Here is a 22,853-nt window from a genome sequence, read left to right as displayed (position 1 = left end):
CATGTCCTGGGTACAGCCCTGGACGTGACTGAATCCAAGTCTGGAAAGGTGCATCAGGGGGTTGTGGTACTAATTCTCCCTCTCTGCTTACTGTGGGGAAGGGGATTGGGGTTCATTTTTGCTAAAACTACTTTGGGGTGTTCTTTTACCTGTCCAGTGAACCAAATCCAGCCTGCTCCTTCCCAGTTCATTCAGGGCTGATCCTGGGTGCTGACATAGCATCTTCTGCAGGTGGGGGGGCACAGGGAGGGGCAGGTGCCTCACTGGCTGGGGGATAACACAGGGTGTCAGGGCTGGGAACAAGAGCTAAAACACCATCTGGTGCCACAGGTCATCATTAGGAGAGGAGAGTAGTTGTCAGCCTCCATCTCCATCACTGCCTCCCATTCCTGGCAGTTTGCCAGGGGATGTTGGGGATGAAGGCACTGAAGCACAGTGATTGGTACTTTAGGCTGTGCTCTGGCAGTGCTGTGAGGGAGCTCTTCCAGCTCAGCCCCTCAGGTCTTAAATGCTGAAAATTAGAGCCAGGATGTGGTTTGGGGGTGGGAGAATGAGAAGAGATGGAGCCAGGGAAATTGGTGTGTTGGAAGAAAAAGCCCTCAATTTTTAGGTAAAACTTTAGGGCTGTATATATTTATCATGTTGTGACTCCAGTGGATAACTCTGACTTCATGTGGGTGGATCTGGGATTCCCACTGGCCCTGGCTCTTGGGTGGCTGCCTTGCTGCTGGGCTCTAACCCAGGGTGCTCCTGGAAGTGAAGGAATTCATGCAGTGCTGTCCAAAGGCAACAGGACATGCCCACTACTGCTGCACCACAGCAAGGCTGGATCACAGGCCCTTAGCCTGCTATGCTCTGGCTTTCCCTTGCTTCTCACTGTGCTTTCTCCTCTGGACCTGTACTGCTCACTGCCCTGACCCAGGCTCTGCCAAGCAGATGCTTTTGGTATGCGAGGGACGGGGCAGAAGAGCTGCCCCTTGTGCCACCAGAGACCTCTTTCCCAGCCCTTTCCCAGCCTGAGGGTGAGCTCTTGGGTTCTGACTTGCACACTTGGGGTGTCTGCAGCAGCAGCCTGGGGAGCTGGGAGGTCATCTTTATCCCCAGCTGGGGAATGGGAGGACGGGCATCCTTGGTGGCTGGAGCATGGTGCTTCCCTCAGCCAGGGATCATTCCCAGCTCGGCCACAGCTTCAATGACTGTCCAAATGTATGTCCACAGAGGGTGCCTGTCCTTCTGTCTCAGCTGTTCGGAGGAGAAGAAGCGGAACTTCCTGCCATCCCCATCCCACAGCTCCCCGCTCAGGCCGTGCTCCCGCAGCCAGTCCTACACCAGCACCGCCAGATCCTCCCCAGGCTCCAGCCGCTCCAGCCGCTCCCGCTCCTCGCGCCACAAGGCCTCCCCCAGGTACTCCCGCAGCAAGTCCTGCTCTTCAGGACAGAGGTAAGGCCAACTAAAAGGGCTGTCTCTGTGGTCCTGGGCAGTGTCTAACTCATTTAGTCTGGCAGGCTCCTTGCTGGGAGAGGTTTAAGGGTTTAGGGGGGCCTAAGCATCCACGTGGTTTGGGGTGAACCAGACACTTAGTTGATCTGAGACCATGAAATAGGAGGTATCTCTTGCCCTAAGGAGCCCGGATTCTGAGGAGTCTGGTCCAGTCTCACCCTCCAGCATCTTTAACTCTGTTATGGTTCTTGCCTATCCCTAGGTCTTCTTCACGTTCCCCCAGCTATTCCTCCAAATCTTGCAAAAAAAGTCCTGGGAGCAGGAGTTCAAGACCTCGTCGGAGCCCCAGTTACTCCCGCTACAGCCCTAGCAGGTACAGCTGTCTCCTTGTGATACCTCTTGCCTCACGCTTTCCTACTGCCTCTACCACTCATTCAGACTCCAGCATACTTGCTGGATCCTTCTGTCAGCCCCAAACTGCTCCCTCAGCTTCCTCACTGAAGGAGGAAGAAGAATTGCCCCAGAGCAATTGGTTACAGAGGGAAGGATCCAGAGTGCCTTTCACTTTCTGGGGGAAAAGTTGAAAAGTCCCACAGCCAAGGCCTGCCCTGCCTTGATTCAGGGGAATTTCGCTCTGAAATGTCTCAAAACTCTCTTTTGGGGGAAAGGATGCTGGGAGCGAGGTCTGGCTTATCCTTAGCACTGAAGCATCATGAAATCTCGTGCTTGGTGCATGTGGCAAGTGAAGCGGATTTCTCCTGCTCCAAGCCCTTGTGGGTAGCACACAGTGCAGCTGGGAATGCACAGATGGCTGCTTAATGGTGTTTGCCAGGGCCTTGTGTGAGGGGGTGATGCCTCGTAGGAAAATCCAGGGAGTCCCCCTCTCTATGGTGCTGGTGTAAATGGTACCATTAGGCTCCAGTTGGGTCTGCCCACAGCTGCCACCCCCTGCAGAGCCCATGCCAGTGGGATCTTACTGCAGCAGAAACACTGCTTTTCAGAGTTGCAGTTCAGCCAAGGAGTTGTCAGGCCCTGGGCAGTGCCCCTGTGGCAGAGGCAGCTGCCAGGTGCCCTCGTGCTGGCACTCACACAGCCTTGCAGGGGAAACACAGTCCCAGCAACTCCACTCCCTCCACACCCCACAGAAAGCTGATGTCTTACAGCTCAGCCCCAGAGATGCCCTTGGGCAGGTTTTTCTGGAAACATCTCTGCTGCTGTGAACATTTTGCACCCTTAAAATGTTCCATTCCCAGGGTCTGATTCTTGCAGGCTGTGACAAGCCCTGCGCTGGGGTGTGAGAGTGTTTCCTGTGTGCAAGGATCAGGCCCTTGACCTGTAACACGTCACTTTGCAGATACTGTTGAGGAAGGTATGTGAAGTCAGCTGTGCTCCACGGAAGGGCCTGTGCTGACACATAAGGGAATTTAGCAAAGGAGAAAACCATAGCAACACGGGCACTGCTCCTGGTGAGCCAGGCAGAGCCCTGCAGGGATGCCGGGCTGTGGGGCCTCCTGGCAGGGCTGCTCTCACCTGCTCCTGCAGTGTGCCCAGCAGGAGCAGTTTCAGTAGAGCTAAATGCAGAGCGTGTCCACCCACACAGGTCCAGGGAAGCCAACTTAGCTTGGCAGCTGAACCCCCCAGACACAACCAGTGTGTGCCTGTTTGTCCAGCCAGATGAGTGACTCTTTCTCCAGCTAAGTGAGTGTGCAGGGGGCTGATGCTACCAGAGCACTTAACGGGTCATTGCCTCCACACCCAGAACCCACCCCCCCCAAAAAACCCCAGCACTGACAGTCTCTAATTGGTGTCTTCCCCAGAGATCAGCACAAGTACAGCTCCAGTGAGAAGGAGTCGCACAGGGAGTGTGACCGCCGGCAGCGGCAGCGATCCTATTCACCCCTGAGGAAACGCAGGAGAGACTCTCCCAGCCACCTCGAAGCCCGGCGCATCACAAGGTAAAGGGAGGAGGTCCTGTTGTTTGGAGACTTGCTCAGCTGGTGCAGCATGGGGAAAATGTGGGCTGACCTTGGGTCCCAGCCCTTGCCACTGGAGGTTTCTCCAGGAGGAGCCTGGTTTCCCAGAGCCTGATCAGCAAGCTCTTCCTCTCCTCCTAGAGCTTGGGCTTATTCTAGCTAGAGGCAGGGGGACGGTGAGGGGGGGTCTCCTTTACAACAAAGAAAATGAAGCAGATGAAGTCAGACTTCCCTGCAGGTATCAGGAGCATCCCCCCTATGGCTTTTTCTTCCACCCTCCCCCGTGGTAGATGTCCCACAATGCAGAGACTCTAACTGAAGGCTCTTTGGGACATAAGGCAGAGCCTGGTCTCAGACTTGTCGTTTGGGGCATTCCCAGCACCCTGGTGGTGAGTGGTTTGAACCTTTTATTCTTTTAAACAAACACAATCACATCTCGAGGGAGTGTTGTGCAGAGTAAACAGTGCTTTTGGGAGATTTTGTTAGCAAATCGGTCCTTGTGTTACCAGTAACCCACATCTCTCTGTCCCTACAGCGCCCGCAAACGCCCCATCCCCTACTACCGCCCCAGTCCCTCCTCCTCGAGCAGCGCCAGCAGCTACTCCTCCTGGTACAGCAGTTTTAGCCGCTCCCTGAGCAGGAGCCGGAGCTACTCCACCTACCGAACGAGCCGGAGCCAAAGCTGGAGCAGCAGCAGCAGCAGCGCCAAGGGCAGGAGCCGCAGCCGGAGCTCGGGCCCCAGGAGCAGCCGCAGCAGGAGCAGGAGCTCTGACTCAGGAGGCAGCTCTGACAGCCTGCGTCGGTAGGGAGTGCCGCGGGGGCACGTGTGCTGGCTTCGGCTCCAGATTCCTGGCATTCTCCTCTTCCTTCCCACCTACTTGGCCATCGATAACAATCATTCCGAAACTGATGCAGTGGCACTGCTGGGTTCCCCTCCCCCAGCTCCGAGCAAGAGGTGCTGTGTGCCCACCTCAAGGAGCAGGTGGATCCGTCCCAGAACCCCAGGGCTGGACGTAGGGTCAGTGCTTTGCAGAGGCTCTTGTCACAGATCTGCTCCATCCTCCCTGATGTCCCCATCTCCCCATCGCTGCTCCTCTCTGAAGCACTACTATGCCGTCCAGAGGAAAGAATTCAGCTCCTTGTTCTTCTGCCAAACCAGGAGCCAGCAAATCACCTTCTGTTGGAGGGAGAGACCTGGTTAAGGAGGAATTTTCTGGGAAGCTTTGGTGATGAGTAGGGGGGTGACCTGTCCCACCCAGGCAAGTATCTGGTCCCTTGAGTCTTTCCTCCAGGCCTCTTGCATGAGGAAACATTTATCTGCTGCCGGTTAGCTGGGCCCTACTAGAAACAGGTGGCTGGAAATCCTTCCTGATGTAGTTCCTGGGGGAAACAAAAGGCTGTCCCCTTTCTCTTGCCCTTTCCTATCAGATAGGCACCATCTTTCACTGGGTGGGTTTCTGCCCGTGTCAGAGCTGTGACTTGCTTGTGAGCAAACTGCTGAGCTCTGCAGCAGCCGTGGGGCCGGCGGGGTAGGAGGGAGAGGGGAGCTGGTGCCGTGCTGTGATCCAAGGGACTGGCTGTGGCATAGGAGGTGGGTGCCATGGGGTTCTTTTCTCAGAGAAGCCCTCTTGCAGTTTGGGTTTAGGTTTTTCTAAAGGGAGCCCTTTCCATGGAGTGCAGTGCTGGTGGGACTGCGAGGAGATACGGAGACAGCCAGGCTGTGGGGTGTAGTGAGAGCACGCAGGGTTAGGAGGGCATTGCACGATCCGGGGACCCCAATTCCCCTTCCTCGCAGCAGGCAGCACTTCTAAGCAGCGCCAGGAGCATTTCAGGGCACCGTTTCTCCTTGAGACTAGGACTAGCAGCCACCGCTGGGGCAGATGCACTCGCTTCCCAGCCTGTTGCTGACTGCAGAGGGGGCGGAAGGGGCCCCCCGCTAATTGCCTGTTTGTCCAGGGAGCCGCAGGCAGCGGCAGGACGGCTCTGCCTGTCCCCCAGCCCCGGGGTTTTGTCTCCCTGCCCGCCCAGCTGCCTGCGCAATTACTGTGTTTTGCAGGGTAACAAAGGCTTCTACAGGCTGAGCTGGTGCTGAGGAGTTTCTTTCTCTTACAACACCTGGGTGCTTAGAGACGCTAATTTGGGCTGAAGACTTCCCTCCCTCCCTTTTTCCATCCCCTCCCCTTCCATCCTGCATGATTATTAACAAGTTTGGGTTTAATGAGTCAAGGAGGTGTGTCATTTAAGTGTCACAGAAGAGGGCTAAGTGGAGCCAGCATCTGCTGGAGGAGGAGAGGGGGTAGCAGGAAACACAGATTCCCCAGCTAAAGAGTTACCCGCAGCGCCCCAGTCCGGCTGGCAGCAGGTGAAGGGGCACAGTGTGTGTGGAGGAAGGCCAAGTGCCCAGTGGAGTTCTGCTGGAGCCATCTCATAGCTGTATCCATCACACAAACCTGTTACTGGTTGGGAGATACAGCGGTGTGGGGTGTGTTTCCATCTGGGTGGTACGCAGGGAAGTTTGATACCAGGGGTCTATTTTTCCTACAGCTGGTCCCCCTTGTCCTGTGCCTTCAAACCCTCAAGCAGCCCCCCTCCCCCCACACCTTTTCCCACTCCCTTGTCATCTGTGTTGGATGAGGGTGGCCAAGGCAGAGGGCTGGGCGCTGGTGTGGTCCGTGGCTTGGTGGGGGCATGTGTCTGTCTCCTGGGAGGCCACTTTGTAGGCCATAGAGAAAAACATTCCTGGTAGGGACGAGATCAAGGGATCAAAGACAGGGTGTTCTTGCTGACCCTGACAGCAGCTCCTTGGCCAACTTCTGCAGTGAACTCCCTTCTCATAAAGGGCTGAAAACCTCATGCTTCTTCCCCAAAGAGACTCTCCCAGTTTGGTGCAGAAACGCCCTGTCATAATGGTCCCCAGAAAGACCCAAAGGCAGCGATGGGACCCCAACCCCACATCTACCTGTGTTTCAAGAGTAGCCTCACGCCCCTTAGCACACCCTCAAGCACACGTGCATCTGCAGGGAAACAGCAAGCTGGGAGCTCAAAAACAGGGAAAAAAAGAAAAAAAGAAGAGGGGCTTTGTGCAACTGGTGTAAATATCAAAACCCAACACTGACTGGAGCGCCTGGGGCTGATGATCAAAGCACTGCATCAGGGCAGCAGCACCCACCGACCGTGGGACAGGAGGTGATGCCAGGGGTTGTGTGGGACCGATGGCAGCTCTCACACCCGTCTGGCTGATCCGTGCTTCGAGGACTGATGCTGCTCGTACAGCCCGTGGCAGCTACACACCCCTGGGGTTTCCTGAGCAGACTTGCATTGGCATAAACCTCTTTAATTTATTTATTTATTTATTTATGATGATGATTCTATTTTTAACTGTATGTCAGAATGGATGCAGGTGGTCACCGTTACCAGTATTTATTTATTCTTTTTTTTTTTAATTTATTTTTAACAATAAGTTATTTTGGGGTCTGTCTGTCTGTTTGTTTGACTGTATCCATGCCACTGTTCTTGTGTGAAGGTTTACAGCGCTGGCCCCTCTCGGTGATGTGGCTGGAGTGACAGTCGCTCCTGCTGCCAACCTGACCCTTCGTCCTCATTCTCTGGAGCCGGGCAGAGAACATGTGAGAGCCAGAGGGATGCAGGGCAGAGCCATTTGTCTGTTCCCTTCTTCAAACCTAGGGTATCTCATTAGCTTTGTGATGGATGTCACCAAAGAAACGGGTCTAGGACCCCACGGAGGTGACAGCAAAGGGGCTGCTTACCCGCTGGAGGAGCGAAGGGGAGGTTGCAGCACAGCAAGGGGAAGTCTCTCCCCACTCCCTGCTCGTGCCGGCCCAGTGCCAGCTGGCTGCTGCTGCTGTTTCCCTTGGCTCCCTGGCCAGCGCACAAGCCGAAACCGCGCTGCCCTGCACAGGCACCGCTGGTTTCCCTGGGAGGATGCTGTCGCTAGGGCTCCCCTGCCGTGTTTATCTCCGTGTGATGACCCACCCATGGAACAAGTCAAGAAATGAGGCCGTGAGAGAGTGATCTGTGCTGAAGGTGCTTGCAAAACCCAGGCGCTGGTGGCGGGACCCAGCCAAGGCTGCGTGTGTACGTGTGTGTGGAGATGTGCACGTGTACATGTGCTTGGAGTTTCCTTCACTGGTGGTATTTATTTCTTAACTTATTTATGATTTTTAGCACAACATGGACCATCACCCTCCTTGTTGGTGGACAACTAGGTTTTTCTGTTGGTTTGTGAGAAGCCCATGAGCTTTTCTGTCTCTGTGCCTTTTGCCAGCGCTTTGTTTCAATGTTGTTTCATTCATTCATGGCTTTTATGGGTTTTTGCTTCACATCTGGCATCTCACATCTCTGCAAGGAGCAGTGTTTGCCTGGTGGAAAGACCATTTCCCTGTAGGTGAATCCCTGCTCACACAAGGGGTGCCCAGGGCTGGCTGCAGCAAGGCTTCAGTAAACCATCTCTGCCATTTTTTTGGAAGCACTATCTCAGAGGGGTTTGTTTTCCTCAAACATGGAACCTCTTTCCCACCCAAGATTTTGTTTCTTGTCCCTTCTCCCCCAACCCTGAGCATTGGGGCCAGGCTCCAGAAAACCCATCACCATCTCTTCAGGCTTGCTGGAAGGCAGAGCCAAGGGGTATTTCAGAACACTGTTGGGTCATTTCTTTTCTTCAGGGGTTACAGCATTTGGTTGAACTTTGCTTTATGTTGACCACAACTTTTCTCAATGTTTTTGTTGTTTCCAGGGACTGAAGTTGTACCAAACTTGTCAGCAACAGCCAATCACTGTTATTTTGCTATGCATTGTACATATATTGAACAGGCTGAGAAGACTTAGCCTCTATTTAATATTTATTTCTTCTATTTATTGAGCATTAGCTTAAGAAAGCTGTTTGGGTCTTGCTGTTGAGTCCACGAAGTTAGGAGCCCTTATTGTCATATACACTGGAGAGAGGTTATCAGAGGGGGGAATTCCTGAGGCTGGCACTTGGAGGCATCTGGCAGCCAAATTGGGATCATCCAGAGCTCAACCACTGGTGATTTAGGGAGAAACTTCATTTCGATGAAGATGAGCGAGGCAGAGGAAAGTCCTCTATCTTCTTGGATCAGCTTCTATTGACAAATCATGACCCCCTGGAAAGGTGCTGGGCATTTGGAGGCAACAGGCTATTGTGCTGGAGGAATAACCTTGCTCTTCATAGGGCTGCTTGGATCACCAAAGATCCCTGGAGATCTCTGATCTCCCACCACTGACTCCTTTGTGGCTCTCAGTGGTTACTGGGGGAAGGGAGGACTTGTTGCCCTTTCATCAATGTGAGGGAAGGGACAGAGATGAGACAACTTGCTGTGCTCTCTGCCAGGAAGCAAGGGTGTCCACCCTATCCCACCGACCCCTGTCTGTGTGCCATGTCCTGCTTTTGCCCCCTTCCCTGAGCTTTGTGCCAGAACAAGGAGCTTTGCCTGGATGTGAGCTCAGGAAAGGTGGCCAGGCCAGGACTGGGGAGGTCTCTCCTGTCACCTCTGACACGACTCGAAGCTTGCTGCAGGCATCTACCCCAGATTTGAACAAAGCAAGGATGCACTCAAAGTGCTGACCTGCCCCAGTGCCACTCCAGCCATTGTCCTCTTCACTGGAGTGGGAAGTGTTTGTGCTCCATGGGCAGAGCTGCCTGGGCTGGCAGAGGCTGGACACAGCTCCAGCACCAGCCAGTGCCCAGCACTGGGCTGCTCCCACGGGGCTGGCCAGGAGCAGTGGGACACTCAGACAAGGGGCTATCAGGATCTTTGTTTGAGAATGGCACCTCAACCTGTCCCTAAGTGAAGACTTTGCCCTTTAGTGTCCAGTGGGGTTTTATTCTTTACCAGAGAATAAATAATTCTGATTACTTTTGCTGCTACCTGGAAGTTTGGACGTGACTGGGAGGGTCTCCAAAGCACCGGTACATCTGCTGTTGGAGCAACAGCTTTATGCTCAAGTGTCCCAACTTTGGGGCTGTTGCCCAGAGAACACCCTGAACCTCACCTACCCTGGGGCAGCTCTCTGCTTTCAAAACCCATGGAAGGAGATCTAGAACACGAGCCAAGGTGGGAGAAGCCCCACAAGGGAAACAGTGTCTCTGTTCTCTCACCAGTTGGTTGATTCCTCAGCAAATGACACCAGCGCATCTGCTCATCCGACCTCCCTGTAAAAGCCCCTTTGCTCTCTCCATCGAAATGCATTCTGTATTCCTTAGTCTTCCTGGGGTATTTGAGTTGTTAGCCTGGTTAGAGAAAAGGTTCCAATAAAGGTTTGGACAGTATTTCCTTCCCATTGCAGCCCTGTTTGTCATGTTTCTTACGGAGCCGACTGCATGCGGTGGGATATTTTGGGTTGTTTAAGCTGCTCTCCAGGAAAGGGCATGTGCCTCTTCTACCAGCTGCTGAGGACTGGCTCCGTGGAGCACAGGCTGAAGCCAAGTAAGTTGTGGGCTGGTGTTCCTGGCAGCTCTCCTTTCTGAACCAGGCCATCTTCTCCCTGTCCTTCGGGTCCCCTCACCTGTAGCCCAAGCCAGCAATGCAGCTGTCCCACCATGGAGGTCACCGCTGGGGCTCGCTCTGCCCTACCCCAAGCCCTGCAGGGTCCCAGTGCAGTCATCTCCTAGGCTGTTCCAGCAGGAGCCAGGGTGCTTCTCTGTGAGGAACAGGGTGGTGGGGACTCACTGGCACCCCAGATGATGCCCTCACCCTGGGCTGCACCCCAGGACTGGCTGGAAGCCCCACAGGAAGCAGCAGCACTGGACCAGGTTCCTGTGCTGTTCCCAGAAGGGCTCAGATGGATGCCCAGGAAGGGTCTGGCTGCGGCATGGGCAGATCCTGGGGACATGGGGCAGCATTCCTGGGTCACTCAGAGGAGAGGGGAGGCTGAGAGGCCACATCATGCTTCCTAAAGCTGATGTGGGGCTGGCTCAGTGGTGGGAGGCATCCGGGAGATTGGAGTGACAACAGGAGCTAAATTGGGATGGCCCCGGAGAGGGGGGTGAGGGGAGGGGCGGATATGTGTGACTAATGGGATAAACAAGGCGACAGGGAGGATTCCTGGACAGGGAGGGAAGATGGCCTGGAGCGACTTAGGGAAACTCAGGACTGGGGATGCTGGGAGACTCCTGGAAGCAGGCAGGATTGTGGGGCTGCCTGAAACCTCCTCAGGGCTTGTCCCCCTCTGCTGTCACTGCTACGCAGGAAAAGCCCACAGCAGCTGGGCAAGACAGGGGGATAGAGAGGAATGCTGGCAGCTGCTTCCCTGCACCCAGGGGTGCTCATCCAGCACCCAGGATCACTCCAGGCATCCCCCTTAGTCCTCAGGGACACCTCAGGCTGCTGTCCCCAGGCATGGGAGGGGTGTGAAGGAGCTGAGCACAGGGGAGCAGTCCTGCCCCATGCCAAGGAGAGGCAGCTTCCCCCAGCCCAGCAATGCTGTGTTGGTTCAGCGTGATTAATGCCACTGGAGTGACCAAAGGCTGAATTGCTGCACGGCCTGCGCTGCATTAAGGTCTTCCTGCTGTAATTAGTTCCATCAAGTCTATTAGAAAAATTGCAGATGCTGGAGAGAAGGAGCATGAGGCAGAGCCAGGAGGGAGGATGCGGCATGAGGAAGTGGTACCGTATGCAGCACAACCCTCACTGGTGACATCCCATCCTCTGGCACATGCTGTTGCCCACCCAGACCACCTCCATTAGGAATCCAAGGTACCCCTGCTTGCCTGGTCAGGGCCGTGTCACCCAGGTGGATGCTCACCGGCAGCTCACCCGCCTCTTCCCACGACACGCCACCCGCTCCCCGCCGCTGCCTTGTAATTAGCCCCACTGCCGCGCGGCTGTGATTACCACCTCGCCCTGCCTGCCCACAGCGATTGCAGCAGGGCCAGCACACGCAGTGGGGTGAGGAGGAGGAGGATGCAGCACCATGAGGACCCTGCCTGCCTGCTCCCTGGGGTCCCTCTCCTTCCCGTGGGCAGGGGGCATTTCTCTGGGCCCAACTGGTGATGGTGGCTGCGTGACGTTCCTTGGAGCACAGTTCCCCCCTGCGCCCCAAGCTGTGCAGGCAGCCCCAGGAAACCAAGGCACTTCATGACCCTGCCCTTAAAGGGTCCGTAACCTACCCCAGCATCCCCCAAACACCCACCCAAGGGGTCCCAGTGGCCTCACAGTGTCATGGTAGGGGTGCCACCAGTGACCCATTTCCCGGTACAGTGGGCTGCTCGGAGGCACGGGGGCACGTGGCCATACAGTGAGGGGAGCAGCTTGGCCCAGCCCAGCGCAGGGGGTATTTTTAACAGGTGACACTGGGGTGAAAGCAGCTGGCCCTGAGCTTGGGGGCTATTTTGGGTGGGTGCGCTGGGTGCAGGGCGGTGGGAGGGGCAGTGGGGGCCAGCGCAGCTGCCAAAGTACCACGGCCCCACAGCAGCCAGGCTCCTCAGGCCGGCAGGAGAGGTCAGCTGCCGCAGCCCAGATTCTCCACGGCTGTTTCATCCTCTCCAAAATACTTGGCTGACAGGGCAGGAATTGCAAAACACACCGCCCCCCCCCCCCACTCCCAAACCCGTATAAATAGCACTCGCCCGGCGGCTGGAAGGTTAGAGAAGTTTCTCGGCTCCCAGCTCAGGCATTTATTGCAGCTCTTGCCCAGGAGTGGCAGGGAAAGTCACACATAAAGTGCCGGGGAGCGAGAGAGGAGAGAGATCCGCTTTTTAATCTCAGGATATTCGGCTTTATCACTTTGTTTTTCTCCTCTCCCAACGAGAAGTTTTCTTTTCCTCTCCCTGGTCCCTGGGATCGCAGCCAGACAGGAAGCGTTTTCTTGCGGCCAGAGAGCTCCCTCCGTCCTTCCTGCGCTCCTCCGGCTCCTGGTGATTCAGCCCTGAATTGATTTTTCTCCGTCGTCCTTCACCTGGTTGCCGGGGAAGGAGGGGACCGTCCCCGCAGCCGCCTGCCCACATCCCGCCCGGGGTGGATGCGTCTCCTCCGGGACGGGCTCCCTGGGGAAGTTCGCAGCCAGGAGCAGCCACGCAGCAGCTGAGAGCCCCAGGGATACGCTTCGGACCCCCTCAAAGGAAGCCATGGCCGACAGCCAGCTGCCCTTCTCCTGCCACTACCCCGGCAGGCGCAGCGTCCGCGACCCTTTCCGGGAGCCCGGCCTGACCTCCCGCCTGCTGGACGATGACTTCGGCATCTCGCCCTTCCCCGGGGACCTGACGGCGGACTGGCCCGACTGGGCTCGGCCCCGGCTCACTACCACCTGGCCGGGTCCCCTGCGTGCCGGGATGGCCCGTGCCTCCACCATGGCCCCCAGCTACGGCACCCGCTTCGGGGGGTACCCTGAGAGCCGCAGCCCCGTGCCCTTTCCCCGCGAGCCCTGGAAGGTGTGTGTCAACGTGCACAGCTTCAAACCCGAGGAGCTGACGGTCAAAACCAAGGATGGATACGTCGAGGTGTCAGGTGAGAGCGAAGGCACTGGGGAGGAGGAGGAGGATGGGGCATGAAAAGCAGACGCTATTGCCCTGCCTGTGCTGGCTCAAGAAATTGCTGTAAAACACACACACACAATAAATCACGTTGTTTTTAGCCAGCAGCAGCAGCCCTGTGCTCAGGAGCAGGGCCAGGGCTGCGGCAGGGCTTTGGGGCAGCCGTGCGGGCACTTTTAGGGGTGTCACGGGGGAACCCGGCTCACAGGCTGTGGTGTTTTGCTGCAAAGTGAAAAGGATGAGCCTCCTTTGGGGGAGATCTCCCCACTTTCCAGCCTGGCTGGCTGGGGAGGATCAGCCATGGGTGGTGGCACCCTGCAGTGAGCTGCCAAGAGGGGCCCCAGCTCGCTGGGTTAATTATAGCCAGGGAGAGGCCAGCACAGAGGGAGATTCCCTTTAAAGGGGCCGTGAGGGAGGCCGATCCAGCTCTGGGAAGTGGGGGGCAGCCACCCTGCAGCCCCTACCCCAACCCCACCCTGAGAGGCCCCAGCCCAGGGATGAGCTGGCCAGAAGCACGTCCCTGAAAATGCAATTGCCACCCATCAGTTTTCAGTGGGGACAGGAGGTGTGGGGTGCACCACACCTGGGGTGCCCACCGGCACCTGGCCCTGAGCATCCCTTCAGCCCAGCACTGACATCCTGCATTGCTCCTGGGTGTCCTGGGATGGGGTCTCCAGGGAGGGGCTGAGGGCTGCCATGCAGCATGGCCCTGCGGGTTTATTTGGGGCTCATGGCATCACAGGGGGAAAAAAACACAGGTCAGGGGGGGTCTTGGCAGCCACAAGTGTGGTTTTAACTTCAGAAGTGCTTCAGGCACAGGGACCACCAGCCCGACAGTGTGGTGGAGGGAGCCCAGCCTAGGGAGCAGGACAAGGCGGGAATGGTGCCACCTCCAAAGGTCTTATTTCATCTGGGGTCTTTTTCTTAAGCCCCAGCTCTCTGCAGCTTGTGAGACCCCAGGATCTCACTGGGAATATGGGTGTGCCATGTCTGGCATCTCCTTCCCCACACTGGAGAGGGTCCCTGAGCCCTCCCAGAGGGAAGGGTTTGCACTGGGTAAGGGAAGCGGCTCCTCTGAAAACTTCCCTGTCGGGTTTTGTTGTTGTTTGTTGGGGAAAAATATCTGCTGGTGAGGTGGTCATGTGGGGTGTTGCCCTTCCCTGCAGGCAAACATGAGGAGCAGCAGGTGGAAGGAGGGATCGTCTCCAAGAACTTCACCAAGAAAATACAGTAAGTATCAGTTGGCCACAGAGCATCCTCCTGCTGAGGGGGCCAGGATGCAGGGGGCTGGCACATCCCCTCAACCAGCACCCAAATGTCCTCAGCCTGCTGTGACACCTGTCCCTACAATGTGGGCAGGTGGCAGGCAACACATTGATGCCACCCGAGACGAAGGGCTGAGCCTTGCCAGTCCCCTCACCCCAGGTCACTCACACAGGGACTCCTGGGCATGTTTTCACCCCAAAAATCTGCCCTTCTGCAGCACCTGTCTGTTTGGATTGGGCCATATGGTGATTTCCCAAGGGAGGTAAAAGGGGAGGAGGTCTTTTTCTGGGTGCTTTGTCCATCTCCTCCAGGCCCAGGAGTTGGCTGGGGCCCTGGGAGCAGGAGGGCTGCAAGGAGCCGTGCTCCGGTGCCAGCCCAGCCCTGAGGTTCAGCAGGGCACAATGGGCTGAGGCTGGTGTCAAAATGCAGCCAAAATACATCCCTGTGTGTGGATGTATGTAAATATATATATACACACACATACATATGTATGTGAATGATGTCAGTTAGATTGCTATCGCGCTGACTCACTGTGCCAGCTCACTTTGGCAACAACAGCAGCCAAGGGCAGGAAGGAGAGGTGAGTCCAGAGGCAGGCGAGCCCCAACCTGGGTGCTTTGCCCATGCCGGGGGCGGGAGGTGGGGGGTGTGGGTAGACCCCCACCCCCCACCTCGCTGCTCGTGGGGTGATTGGGGAGAAGCAGCAAAGCCTGGGGCATGGGAAGGGTTTCCTCGATGGCAGCAGCTCCACTTTGCTTTTCCACCCAACCGTTGCTCTGTGCATCCCAAACTCCCGTGGGAACGCTGGGGCGAGCACCGCGCTCCCTCCTGCCCGGCGCTCGGCAGCTCCTTTTACGGGCAAGGCTTGGGGCTGACGTGGGCTGCGGCAGGGCCATGATTTACTCCTGCTTTGCAGCAGCCCGGGCGGCACAAGCGGCGGGTGACATCCCATCAAACACATCTGCCAGGGAGATTAAACAGAGCATCCGCGGGGGCCAGACCAGCCAGGAGGCCGCTTTAAATATCCCCAGCGCATTCCCAGGCACCACAGTAATAACACAGGCTTCACAGAGCCATGTGCTGGGGCTGGGGCCGCTGCCTCGGCATTGGCGCTTCCCCCACACACTGGGGGGTCCTGTGTGGGCTTCCCAAGGGGGGATGTCGTCCAGGGTTGTGCTCTGCCCACGCCCCTGCCCCTGCCTCAGCTCCTAAACCGTCTCATCTTTCCTTCCCCCCTGCAGGCTGCCCTACGAGGTGGACCCCATCACGGTCTTCGCCTCCTTGTCGCCAGAGGGGCTACTGATCATTGAGGCACCCCAGATCCCCCCCTACCAGCAGTACGGTGAGGGCGGCTGCAGCAGCGAGATCCCCATTGAGAGCCAGGAGGCCACCTGTGCCTGACCGGCCACCGTGTCCCTCTGCACCCCGGCATCCCTCCTCCCCTCTCCCCTTTCCCCTTGGACCCCCGCTCCCATTCCCCTGCGGCGTGGTGTCCGGACAGCCTCCGGCAAGGGTGATGGGTGCCGCTCGCAGGGACAGCAGCACCCGCCACCCTGTGGGGGACCAGTGGAGAGCCGGGGCGTGCAGCCTGGTGCCAGGCCACTGTCCCTGTGGGCTTGTAGTGGTCTGAGGTGCTGGTAGAGATTTTGTGCCAGTGAGGCCAAGCAGAACGATGTCCTCATCATGGTAATTTTTTTGCTCCAAGTTGCTCAGATGGAATATTTATAATGGCAAAAGAGGGCCCTATTTTCTCTCTAAATTGACATGGAAACCTGTAGCCCTGTGTCTTTTCCTCCTCTGTGGGTTGGTTGGTTTTTTAAGCTACATCTCTGCAAAGGACAGGCGTCCATGGGCAGAGCTCGACGGCGTGGCCTCCGTCCTGGGAAACACAAACCAGCCACATGGTTTGAACATTGGGTTTGTTTTGGTTTTTATCCTTTTGGTTTTGTTTTTGGGTTTTTTTTTCCAGAGAGAATCTGTGCTTTTACTTGTCAAACCTGAGGAATAAAACCCAGTTGATGTTCTTAGCCTCTACTTGTCTTGGCCAAGCCTGGCAGGGTGGGTGCAAGGCTGGGGTGGGGGCAGGGGGAGAAGGGGGTGGATGCCACCACTTGCCATCTTCCAGCCCAGCACGGGGTCCTCGCCACTGATGGAAGGAGACGTGTGGGGACGTTTGCACTGATGGGTGGATGAAGTATTTGTTTGAGCCTCTTCCACACCCTGTGAATGTCAAGTCCCAGCTCACGCTGTGCTGGGGAGGCACCAAGCCCGGTGAGGATCACGGGTTCAAGCCCTCTCCAGGGGCTGCAAATGTTTTGCCTGCCTGGAGATGCTGAATCAGCCTCTAAGCTGGGGAAGTGGGGTTTGCACCATCCCCCTCCGGCTTCCATCCTGGGGAAGCACTTCCCAGGAGATGATTCCCTGATGGAGGTACCAGAAAATGACTTCTGCTGGGATCTGGCCACAGCCCTAAAACCATTCCCAGGGCCAAAGCACTAAGTAAGGATCGTTAACCCACCGCAGTGCCGGAGGTGGGCAAAGCAGAGGTGCTGATGTGCAGCAGGAGATTTTACATCGATCTGAGCAGCACCTGGACCGGGCACCCAGTTTGCCGTGTCACCAGGACCTCAGAGTTAAAAATACACCCTCACATGCTCTGCCCCAGCTCCTTTGGGATGCGGTTACCAACAACAGCCCATCACATGCTGCAAACCCCGGTGCTCGAGAGCCACGATGGCACCCTCACTCCAGGTCACAGAGGGGAACCTGGGGGCTCTCACCCTGGTTTTACATGCTATATTTATTTTTCCATAACTGTTACAGAGCTCAGACACCCGGGCAGTGCACACCCCACCTCCTCTTCCCCCCCCAGCAGGAGCCAGCCCTGGGCTCAGCCAGGACAGCTCTGCCTGTGGCCATGAGCACAGCAAGTTTACAAATAAAATATTAGCCTGGAAATGTAACTCTGACACCGGGATGGAAATAAATGAGTCATGTGCCTGAGTCACAGCCCCAGCCCCCCCCCCACTCCACCAGCAGCAGCCACGGCTCCCTGAGCGGGGCTGCAGGTGCAGGGAACCAGCTGCAACTCTGCAGGGAGGGGCAGGGGTGTGTGGGGTGGATTAGCCACAGCTGAGCCCCCCTCCCACCCCAGTGTATATGGGGAGGTCCCCAGGCTGTAGCTGTCCTAGTGCTGGGGCAAAGGGAGCCCCAGGCTTGGTGCTGGGGCTGCTGCAGGGTGATGGCTCCCAGCTTCTCCTGCTGATCCTGCAGTTTGGGGGGAGGTATTATTTTTCTTTAATCATTTTCTCTTTTATTTGGTTCTACTTTCTGATGAGTTCCTTAATAATGCCTTATAAAGCCTGCTGTAAGATGCATTAACAGTAATTCTTTAATGGCTGAGGCTGGCGTTGGCAATTAGCTCTAAGGACCTCTTACACCAGCAGCGTGCTTGGACCCGTGCAGCCAGCAGCTCCTCAAGCTGCTGGATCATCTGGAGCAGCTCACACTAATGAAACAAATGTAAGTGGAGGCTCTTTTTTTTTTTAGTAAGAGCTAATTATTGAAGTGAAGAGGTTGTGAAAAAACTATTCCCTACTGGTGCTTCTGCAAACAGAAAACTATGCTTGGAAACACTGAGGCATTTCTGCATCAGCATCTCCCCTGTGTCCTTGGGAAAGGAGGGTGGGGTGGGAAATGTGGGCTTCTGGGGGACTAGAGTGCTGCAGAGCCAGGGCCAGCACAGAGCAGGACCTGCTTGCTTATCCTCAGCCTGTGTGTAAGATAACCTAGGCCCTAGCTGGAGTGTGGTGTCCAGTTCTGGGCTCCCTGGTATAAAAACGACAGGGGTCTCATGGAGAGAGTCCAGAGGAGGCTACAAAGATGATGAAGGGCCTGGAGCATCTCCCCTATGAGGAAAGGCTGAGTGAGCTGGGACTGTTCAGCCTGGAGAAACGAAGACTAAGGGGGGACTTTATTAATGTTTATAAATATCTTAAGTATGGGATGCAGGGGGAAATGGCCAGCCCCTTTTCAGTGTCTGTGGAGACAGGACAAGGGGCAATGGCTGCAAGTTGGAGCACAGGAAGTTCCACACCAACATGGGGAAGAACTTTTCCCCAGTGAGGGTGAGGGAGCCCTGGGACAGGCTGCCCAGGGGGTGTGGAGTCTCCATCTCTGGAGAGATTCCAGCCCCGTCTGGATGCCGCCCTGTGCAATATGAGCTGGGGAGCTGCTTTGGCAGGGGGTTGGACCCCATGAGCTTTTGAGGTCCCTTCCAACCCCTATGATTCTATGATAACAGGGAAGCCATCAGACCCATGACACAGCTCTGTAATGGCCACTTGCATTACATGCCCTGGGTTTGTAACAACTACACTGCAGTGAGTGGTCATAACACATTACATCTTACAGCTTAACATCAGCTCTAATGAGGTGATGCCACTTGTAGGGCATGGTGCAGGTGAGCATCTTCCAGGCAGGGATGAATGGCTGCCCTTGGGTCAGACCCTGGGGCTAGCTGGGGGCTCAGGAGGGAGCAAGATGTGGTGCTGTGTGTTTTGGAACCACCGTCACATGTGGAGGAGGGTCAGGATTGTGTTTATTGGCAATTTGCCTTGCACAGACACCCCATCCACAGCAGCACCTCCCTGCTGGCCCTTTCTGAATCACTTTGGGAAGCCAGTGCTCCCTTATTTCTGCTTCTGGAGCTGTGTCTGACCCCTCACTATCCACATCATCCACTGGCAGATGGGTTTTCCTGCTGCAGGACTCAGAGAAGCCATCCTAACCAGTCCTTTCAAATCCTGCTCTGAGCAACATCAATGGTGTTGGTGTGGGGCTGTGCCCCTGCCAGAGAGAGGGGCAGATGCTTGAAGGATTTTCTCTTTTTCTAAGGCAATTATGATGAAACACCACAGGTCCATCTGAAAGGGGCTGATGTAATTAAGCAGTTGGATGCTGGCAGTTTACATTAGGCTTTGTTGCCATCCATGCCAGCGTGTGCCTTGCTGCCTGGGCAGGAAAAGGCAGGTGGTTCATGTGGCCTCTTTACTGGGAAAGATTTTCCTAGCTTCTGTCCAGGGGGGATCCCTCCTGGAGCACAGCTGGGTGATTCCCAGTGCCCCAGACATAGAGCTGATGGGGAGGGCTCAGCACTTGGAATGAAGCACCACAAGCTGATGGCTGGGGACTGGCCCCTGCAGATAGGTTTCATTCAGAGGGTGAGAAGAGAGGGATAAGGTCACACAAGCTCTGGGAGACCTCATCAGGAAGCTTGGTATGCAGGAGGCTGGATGAACTTCTTGTCCAGTTGTTAGTCCTGAGCTGCTGAGGAAGCTGCAGGGGCTCGGTGGGCATCACTGGCCCTCAGCAGCATGGGGGCCATAGAGGCCAAGAGGCTTCTGAGTGCCAGTTTGCACCCCACTGGGGATGGGTGGTGGCTCCTTGCAGGGCACAGGCTCCTGGCCTGTCCCAGAGGATTTAATTCCCTAAAATGGAAGCAAAAGCTGAATTGATTTATTTTGCTTGGCAGCACATGGAGCAGGGTAAATAATTCACAAGAAGCTCCAGAGCTGTCCTGATAGACTAGGCGTCTCCTGAGACCAGGTTTCTTCTCCTAGAAGAGCTGGGCTGTCTCCCCAGCTCCCATCCCAGCAGCCAGCTCGTCCTGGAGCAGAGCCATGGCCAGCACTGGCACAGCAGCTCCAGAGCTGTGTCTGGCTCTGCTCTGGGCTTTTGTGCCCATAGCTTAGGGACACTCCCTGCCTTGTCCCACAGAGATGCACTTCATGTCTCGCTCGCTTCTGGCACACAGGTTGTGCTGTGGGGTCCTCGGGTGGCCAGAGACCCTTTTTTTGGCTGATGGGGTTGTTGGTGCTCCCCAGTGCTGAGCCATGGGTGCACCATGGGCATGCAGAAGCTCAGGCTGTTTTCCTCCAGCATTCTGTCCCTTAGTCGTCCCCCTCTCAGCCCCTCCTTGTGATGTTTAGCTCTTCAGGCTCTCACTCGGCCGTGGCTTCTTGTTGCTGCAGACTAGCTGGGTTTGCACAGGGGGTCAATATAATTCTGTTGGGGCTTTTCCTTCCCAGAGCCCTCTGGAACATCCCAGGATGCCCAAGTTCCTTACTATTTCTCACACAAACCAGGGCCCCTTTGGCACAAGGCAGAGTATCCTGTAACTGGGTGTTTCTCTGCTGAAGCTGAGATAATTCGGGGCTTTTCATGTGTCTCTTTGGGAATTTCTCTTCTGTTGGAGATTTTGCTTTGCAAATAGACATCAAAACCATAGCCAAGTAAATCTTGAATGCTTTATTTTGGGTGCCTCCAAAGAGAAGGCTTTGTCATACAATACTCACAGGGACAGAGACATAAATCCCTTTCTTCTCTAATGGAAGAACCCAAGTCAGAAACAGCCTGCCCTGGCTGACCTGACAGCCTTTCTGCCCCCCTTAAACAATAGGCCAGGGTTCAGCAGGAGCTGCTGGCCATGGGACAGCACGGCTGGCTGTGGGAGCAGAGAAGTTCCTCAAGCCTTGCCCATCCCAGCAGAGGGGAGACCTCTGCAGATAAAGCAATGCCAGTGGGGTATTATGGCATCACATTTTAGATGCTTCTGCCCATAACCATCTCAGGAGGGGTCTGGGTGTGCTTTGAGACCCTCCTGGGTGGGCAGTGTGTGTGACTGTGGTGTGAAGCACCACTGACGTGTTTGTGGAGCCACTGGCACTGTGACATCTCACAGCCATGAATTCTTCCCTCAAATAACGAGCCATGGTGGGGGAGGAGAGACTTTTCTCCTATTTATTTTGTTTTGTTGATCTTTAAACCCAGTTGCAAACACTGCTGGTAATTAAGGGCTGTCTTGCCGTTTGGGTGACTTGCTACTGTGCAACCTCCTGCTCAAAGCCAGATGCTCCACAGCAAACCCATCCTGGAGGAGAAGCAAATTTTGTCTTAATTTTCTTCTTTCGTATTGCAACAAAAAGCTTTCTATCCCAGGCAGCCTTGGAAACCTCTCCTTATTGAGAGACCTCCTTGGAATGGCTATAGCAGCTGAGGAGGGTGGTTATGAAGCACAAAAAGCCTGCAGAAGAGCTCATTAAAACAATAAATTACAACTAATTAGAATAAATCAAGCTAAATCATCTCCAGTGTGAAGGTAAAATGAGGTGTGAGTGAGTGTTTTTAATAAGGCTGGTGCTAATCCCAGGCTCCTCTTTAAAGTGATGGTGAGTCCTGCTGCAGAGATGATCCTGCTCCTGGGGCAGAAAACACACGAAGGTGAGAGGAAAGTGGGGCTAATAGGATTTTTAATTGTTTCCCAGTCTGAGCTGCCTGTCCCTAATTGCAGTGGGTTTGGGAGTAGCACAGCATCTGCAGTGGCTTGCAGAGGAGCAGGCACAGGTTGAGGAGCTTGGGTTTGCTCACTTGGGGGTTTTTCTTGTTAATTGGTGATGTGCAAAGTGGCTGTGGGGTTTTGTTCATCTCTGTCGTATCACTTCATCATGTGTAGCCACAGTGAAATGACTTCTTTGCATAATTAGCAGTGAGATCATCACAACTGCCTTGGCTCAGAGTCATTTCTCCTCTGGTCTCCAAAGAGCTGCTCAAACAAAACAAGGGAGAGGAGGGAGGTGGGGGGGAGGCAGTGGAATGGATGCTCTGACTGGGCAGCACCAGGGATGGCTGCTGGAGGGGAACACCTTGTGCTCATCCCACACCCCTGCTCCTGCACCAGCTGTGGGAAGTTTGGGAGATCTTTCTGTCCTCCTTGATGACATTAACATTTGAGCCAAAAGTCCCAGCAGCACCAGCCTGGCCCATGCCAAGGGCACAGGGCTTGCTGCCAGTGGGGTGCTAGGGAAAATCCTCTGCAATGTGCTAAATGCCCACGTAGGACATCATGGAGCAGAAGGTCTCTGAGCTGCCAAAGCAAAAGGTTTCCTACTGAACTGAGCGAATTGGTTCTGAAAGTACCTGCAAGAGGGCTCAGCCCTTGACCACGGAGCCCAGAGCCAGCATAAGCACTGGTGCCACAGTCAGGGTCAGCGGCGACACCGCTGAGACACCATGGCTTGAGCCTTCCCAGCTGCTGCTTCCCTCCCAGGGATGAGCACTACTGCTGGAGAAATGTATTGGTTTCATTAAGCTTAAATGATTAGCTTCAGGCCTTGATAATGATACTTAATGGATCTAATATTTTTTGTGATTGTTCTGTTGTGTACAGTGGTGTACATCATTAATAACCTTCTCCAAACCTCCTTGCTTTCTCTGTCACTAATTATGTTCAAGTCCTTCTTATGCCTAAGCCCAATTAGCTGCCTACAAAGAGGCTTTACCCCATGAAGAATATCTGGATGTTCTGGGAGGCAGACAATGTCTTTGGTTACTGGGCAGGAGGTTGCTTGGATCTGGCTGCAGAGCCACTGGGCAGACCTGTGGTCAGGGATGCTGTGGTGGGTCCTGCTTTCTGCAGGAGGTGGTGGAAAACCCCTGGGAAGGTCCCTTCTATTCAAAACCCCTTTCCCCATCCCCTGACTTCTGCAGGGGGGCCCATATCCAGAGTTTTACCACCTCTTGGCATCCAAGGGGAGCTGACAGAGAATGGCTGAGGGTGGTGAAGTCAAACACTGCTCACACTTTTTCCTGAGGGGGATAATGAATGT

General features: G+C 55.3%; 2 protein-coding genes across 2 annotated transcripts in view; both read left to right on the top strand.

Annotated features, from left to right (window-relative positions):
- The window catches only part of SRRM4 (serine/arginine repetitive matrix 4), a gene marked incomplete at both ends in the record, with an annotated part of 39,920 nt that extends 35,701 nt beyond the window's left edge, over positions 1-4,219 (top strand). Inside the window, 4 exons of the mRNA XM_084272236.1 lie at positions 1,219-1,440; positions 1,703-1,813; positions 3,258-3,395; positions 3,949-4,219. Coding sequence (XP_084128362.1) covers positions 1,219-1,440; positions 1,703-1,813; positions 3,258-3,395; positions 3,949-4,219 — 742 coding nt within the window. The remainder of the gene's footprint in view (positions 1-1,218; positions 1,441-1,702; positions 1,814-3,257; positions 3,396-3,948) is intronic.
- Positions 4,220-12,044: 7,825 nt separating this feature from the next.
- Positions 12,045-16,210, top strand: HSPB8 (heat shock protein family B (small) member 8). Its single transcript, XM_084272288.1, has 3 exons — positions 12,045-12,895; positions 14,088-14,151; positions 15,429-16,210. Exons 1-3 carry the CDS (start codon positions 12,517-12,519, stop codon positions 15,586-15,588), a joined length of 603 nt encoding a protein of 200 aa, XP_084128414.1. The 5' UTR covers positions 12,045-12,516; the 3' UTR covers positions 15,589-16,210.
- Positions 16,211-22,853: the final 6,643 nt, after the last annotated feature.

Source organism: Gallinula chloropus, assembly GCF_964237585.1.
Source record: "Gallinula chloropus genome assembly, chromosome: 17".
NCBI lineage: Eukaryota > Metazoa > Chordata > Aves > Gruiformes > Rallidae > Gallinula > Gallinula chloropus.
This window is presented reverse-complemented; position numbering and strand designations above follow the sequence as displayed.

What these genes read in the sequence shown, in the direction of transcription:
- HSPB8 (XM_084272288.1), top strand. Translation starts at nt 12,517, where the DNA reads ATGGCCGACAGCCAGCTGCCCTTCTCCTGCCACTACCCCGGCAGGCGC. An exon ending in TGGATACGTCGAGGTGTCAG is followed by an intron (nt 12,896 to 14,087) that starts GTGAGAGCGAAG and finishes CCTTCCCTGCAG; the next exon opens with GCAAACATGAGGAGCAGCAG. An exon ending in AACTTCACCAAGAAAATACA is followed by an intron (nt 14,152 to 15,428) that starts GTAAGTATCAGT and finishes TCCCCCCTGCAG; the next exon opens with GCTGCCCTACGAGGTGGACC.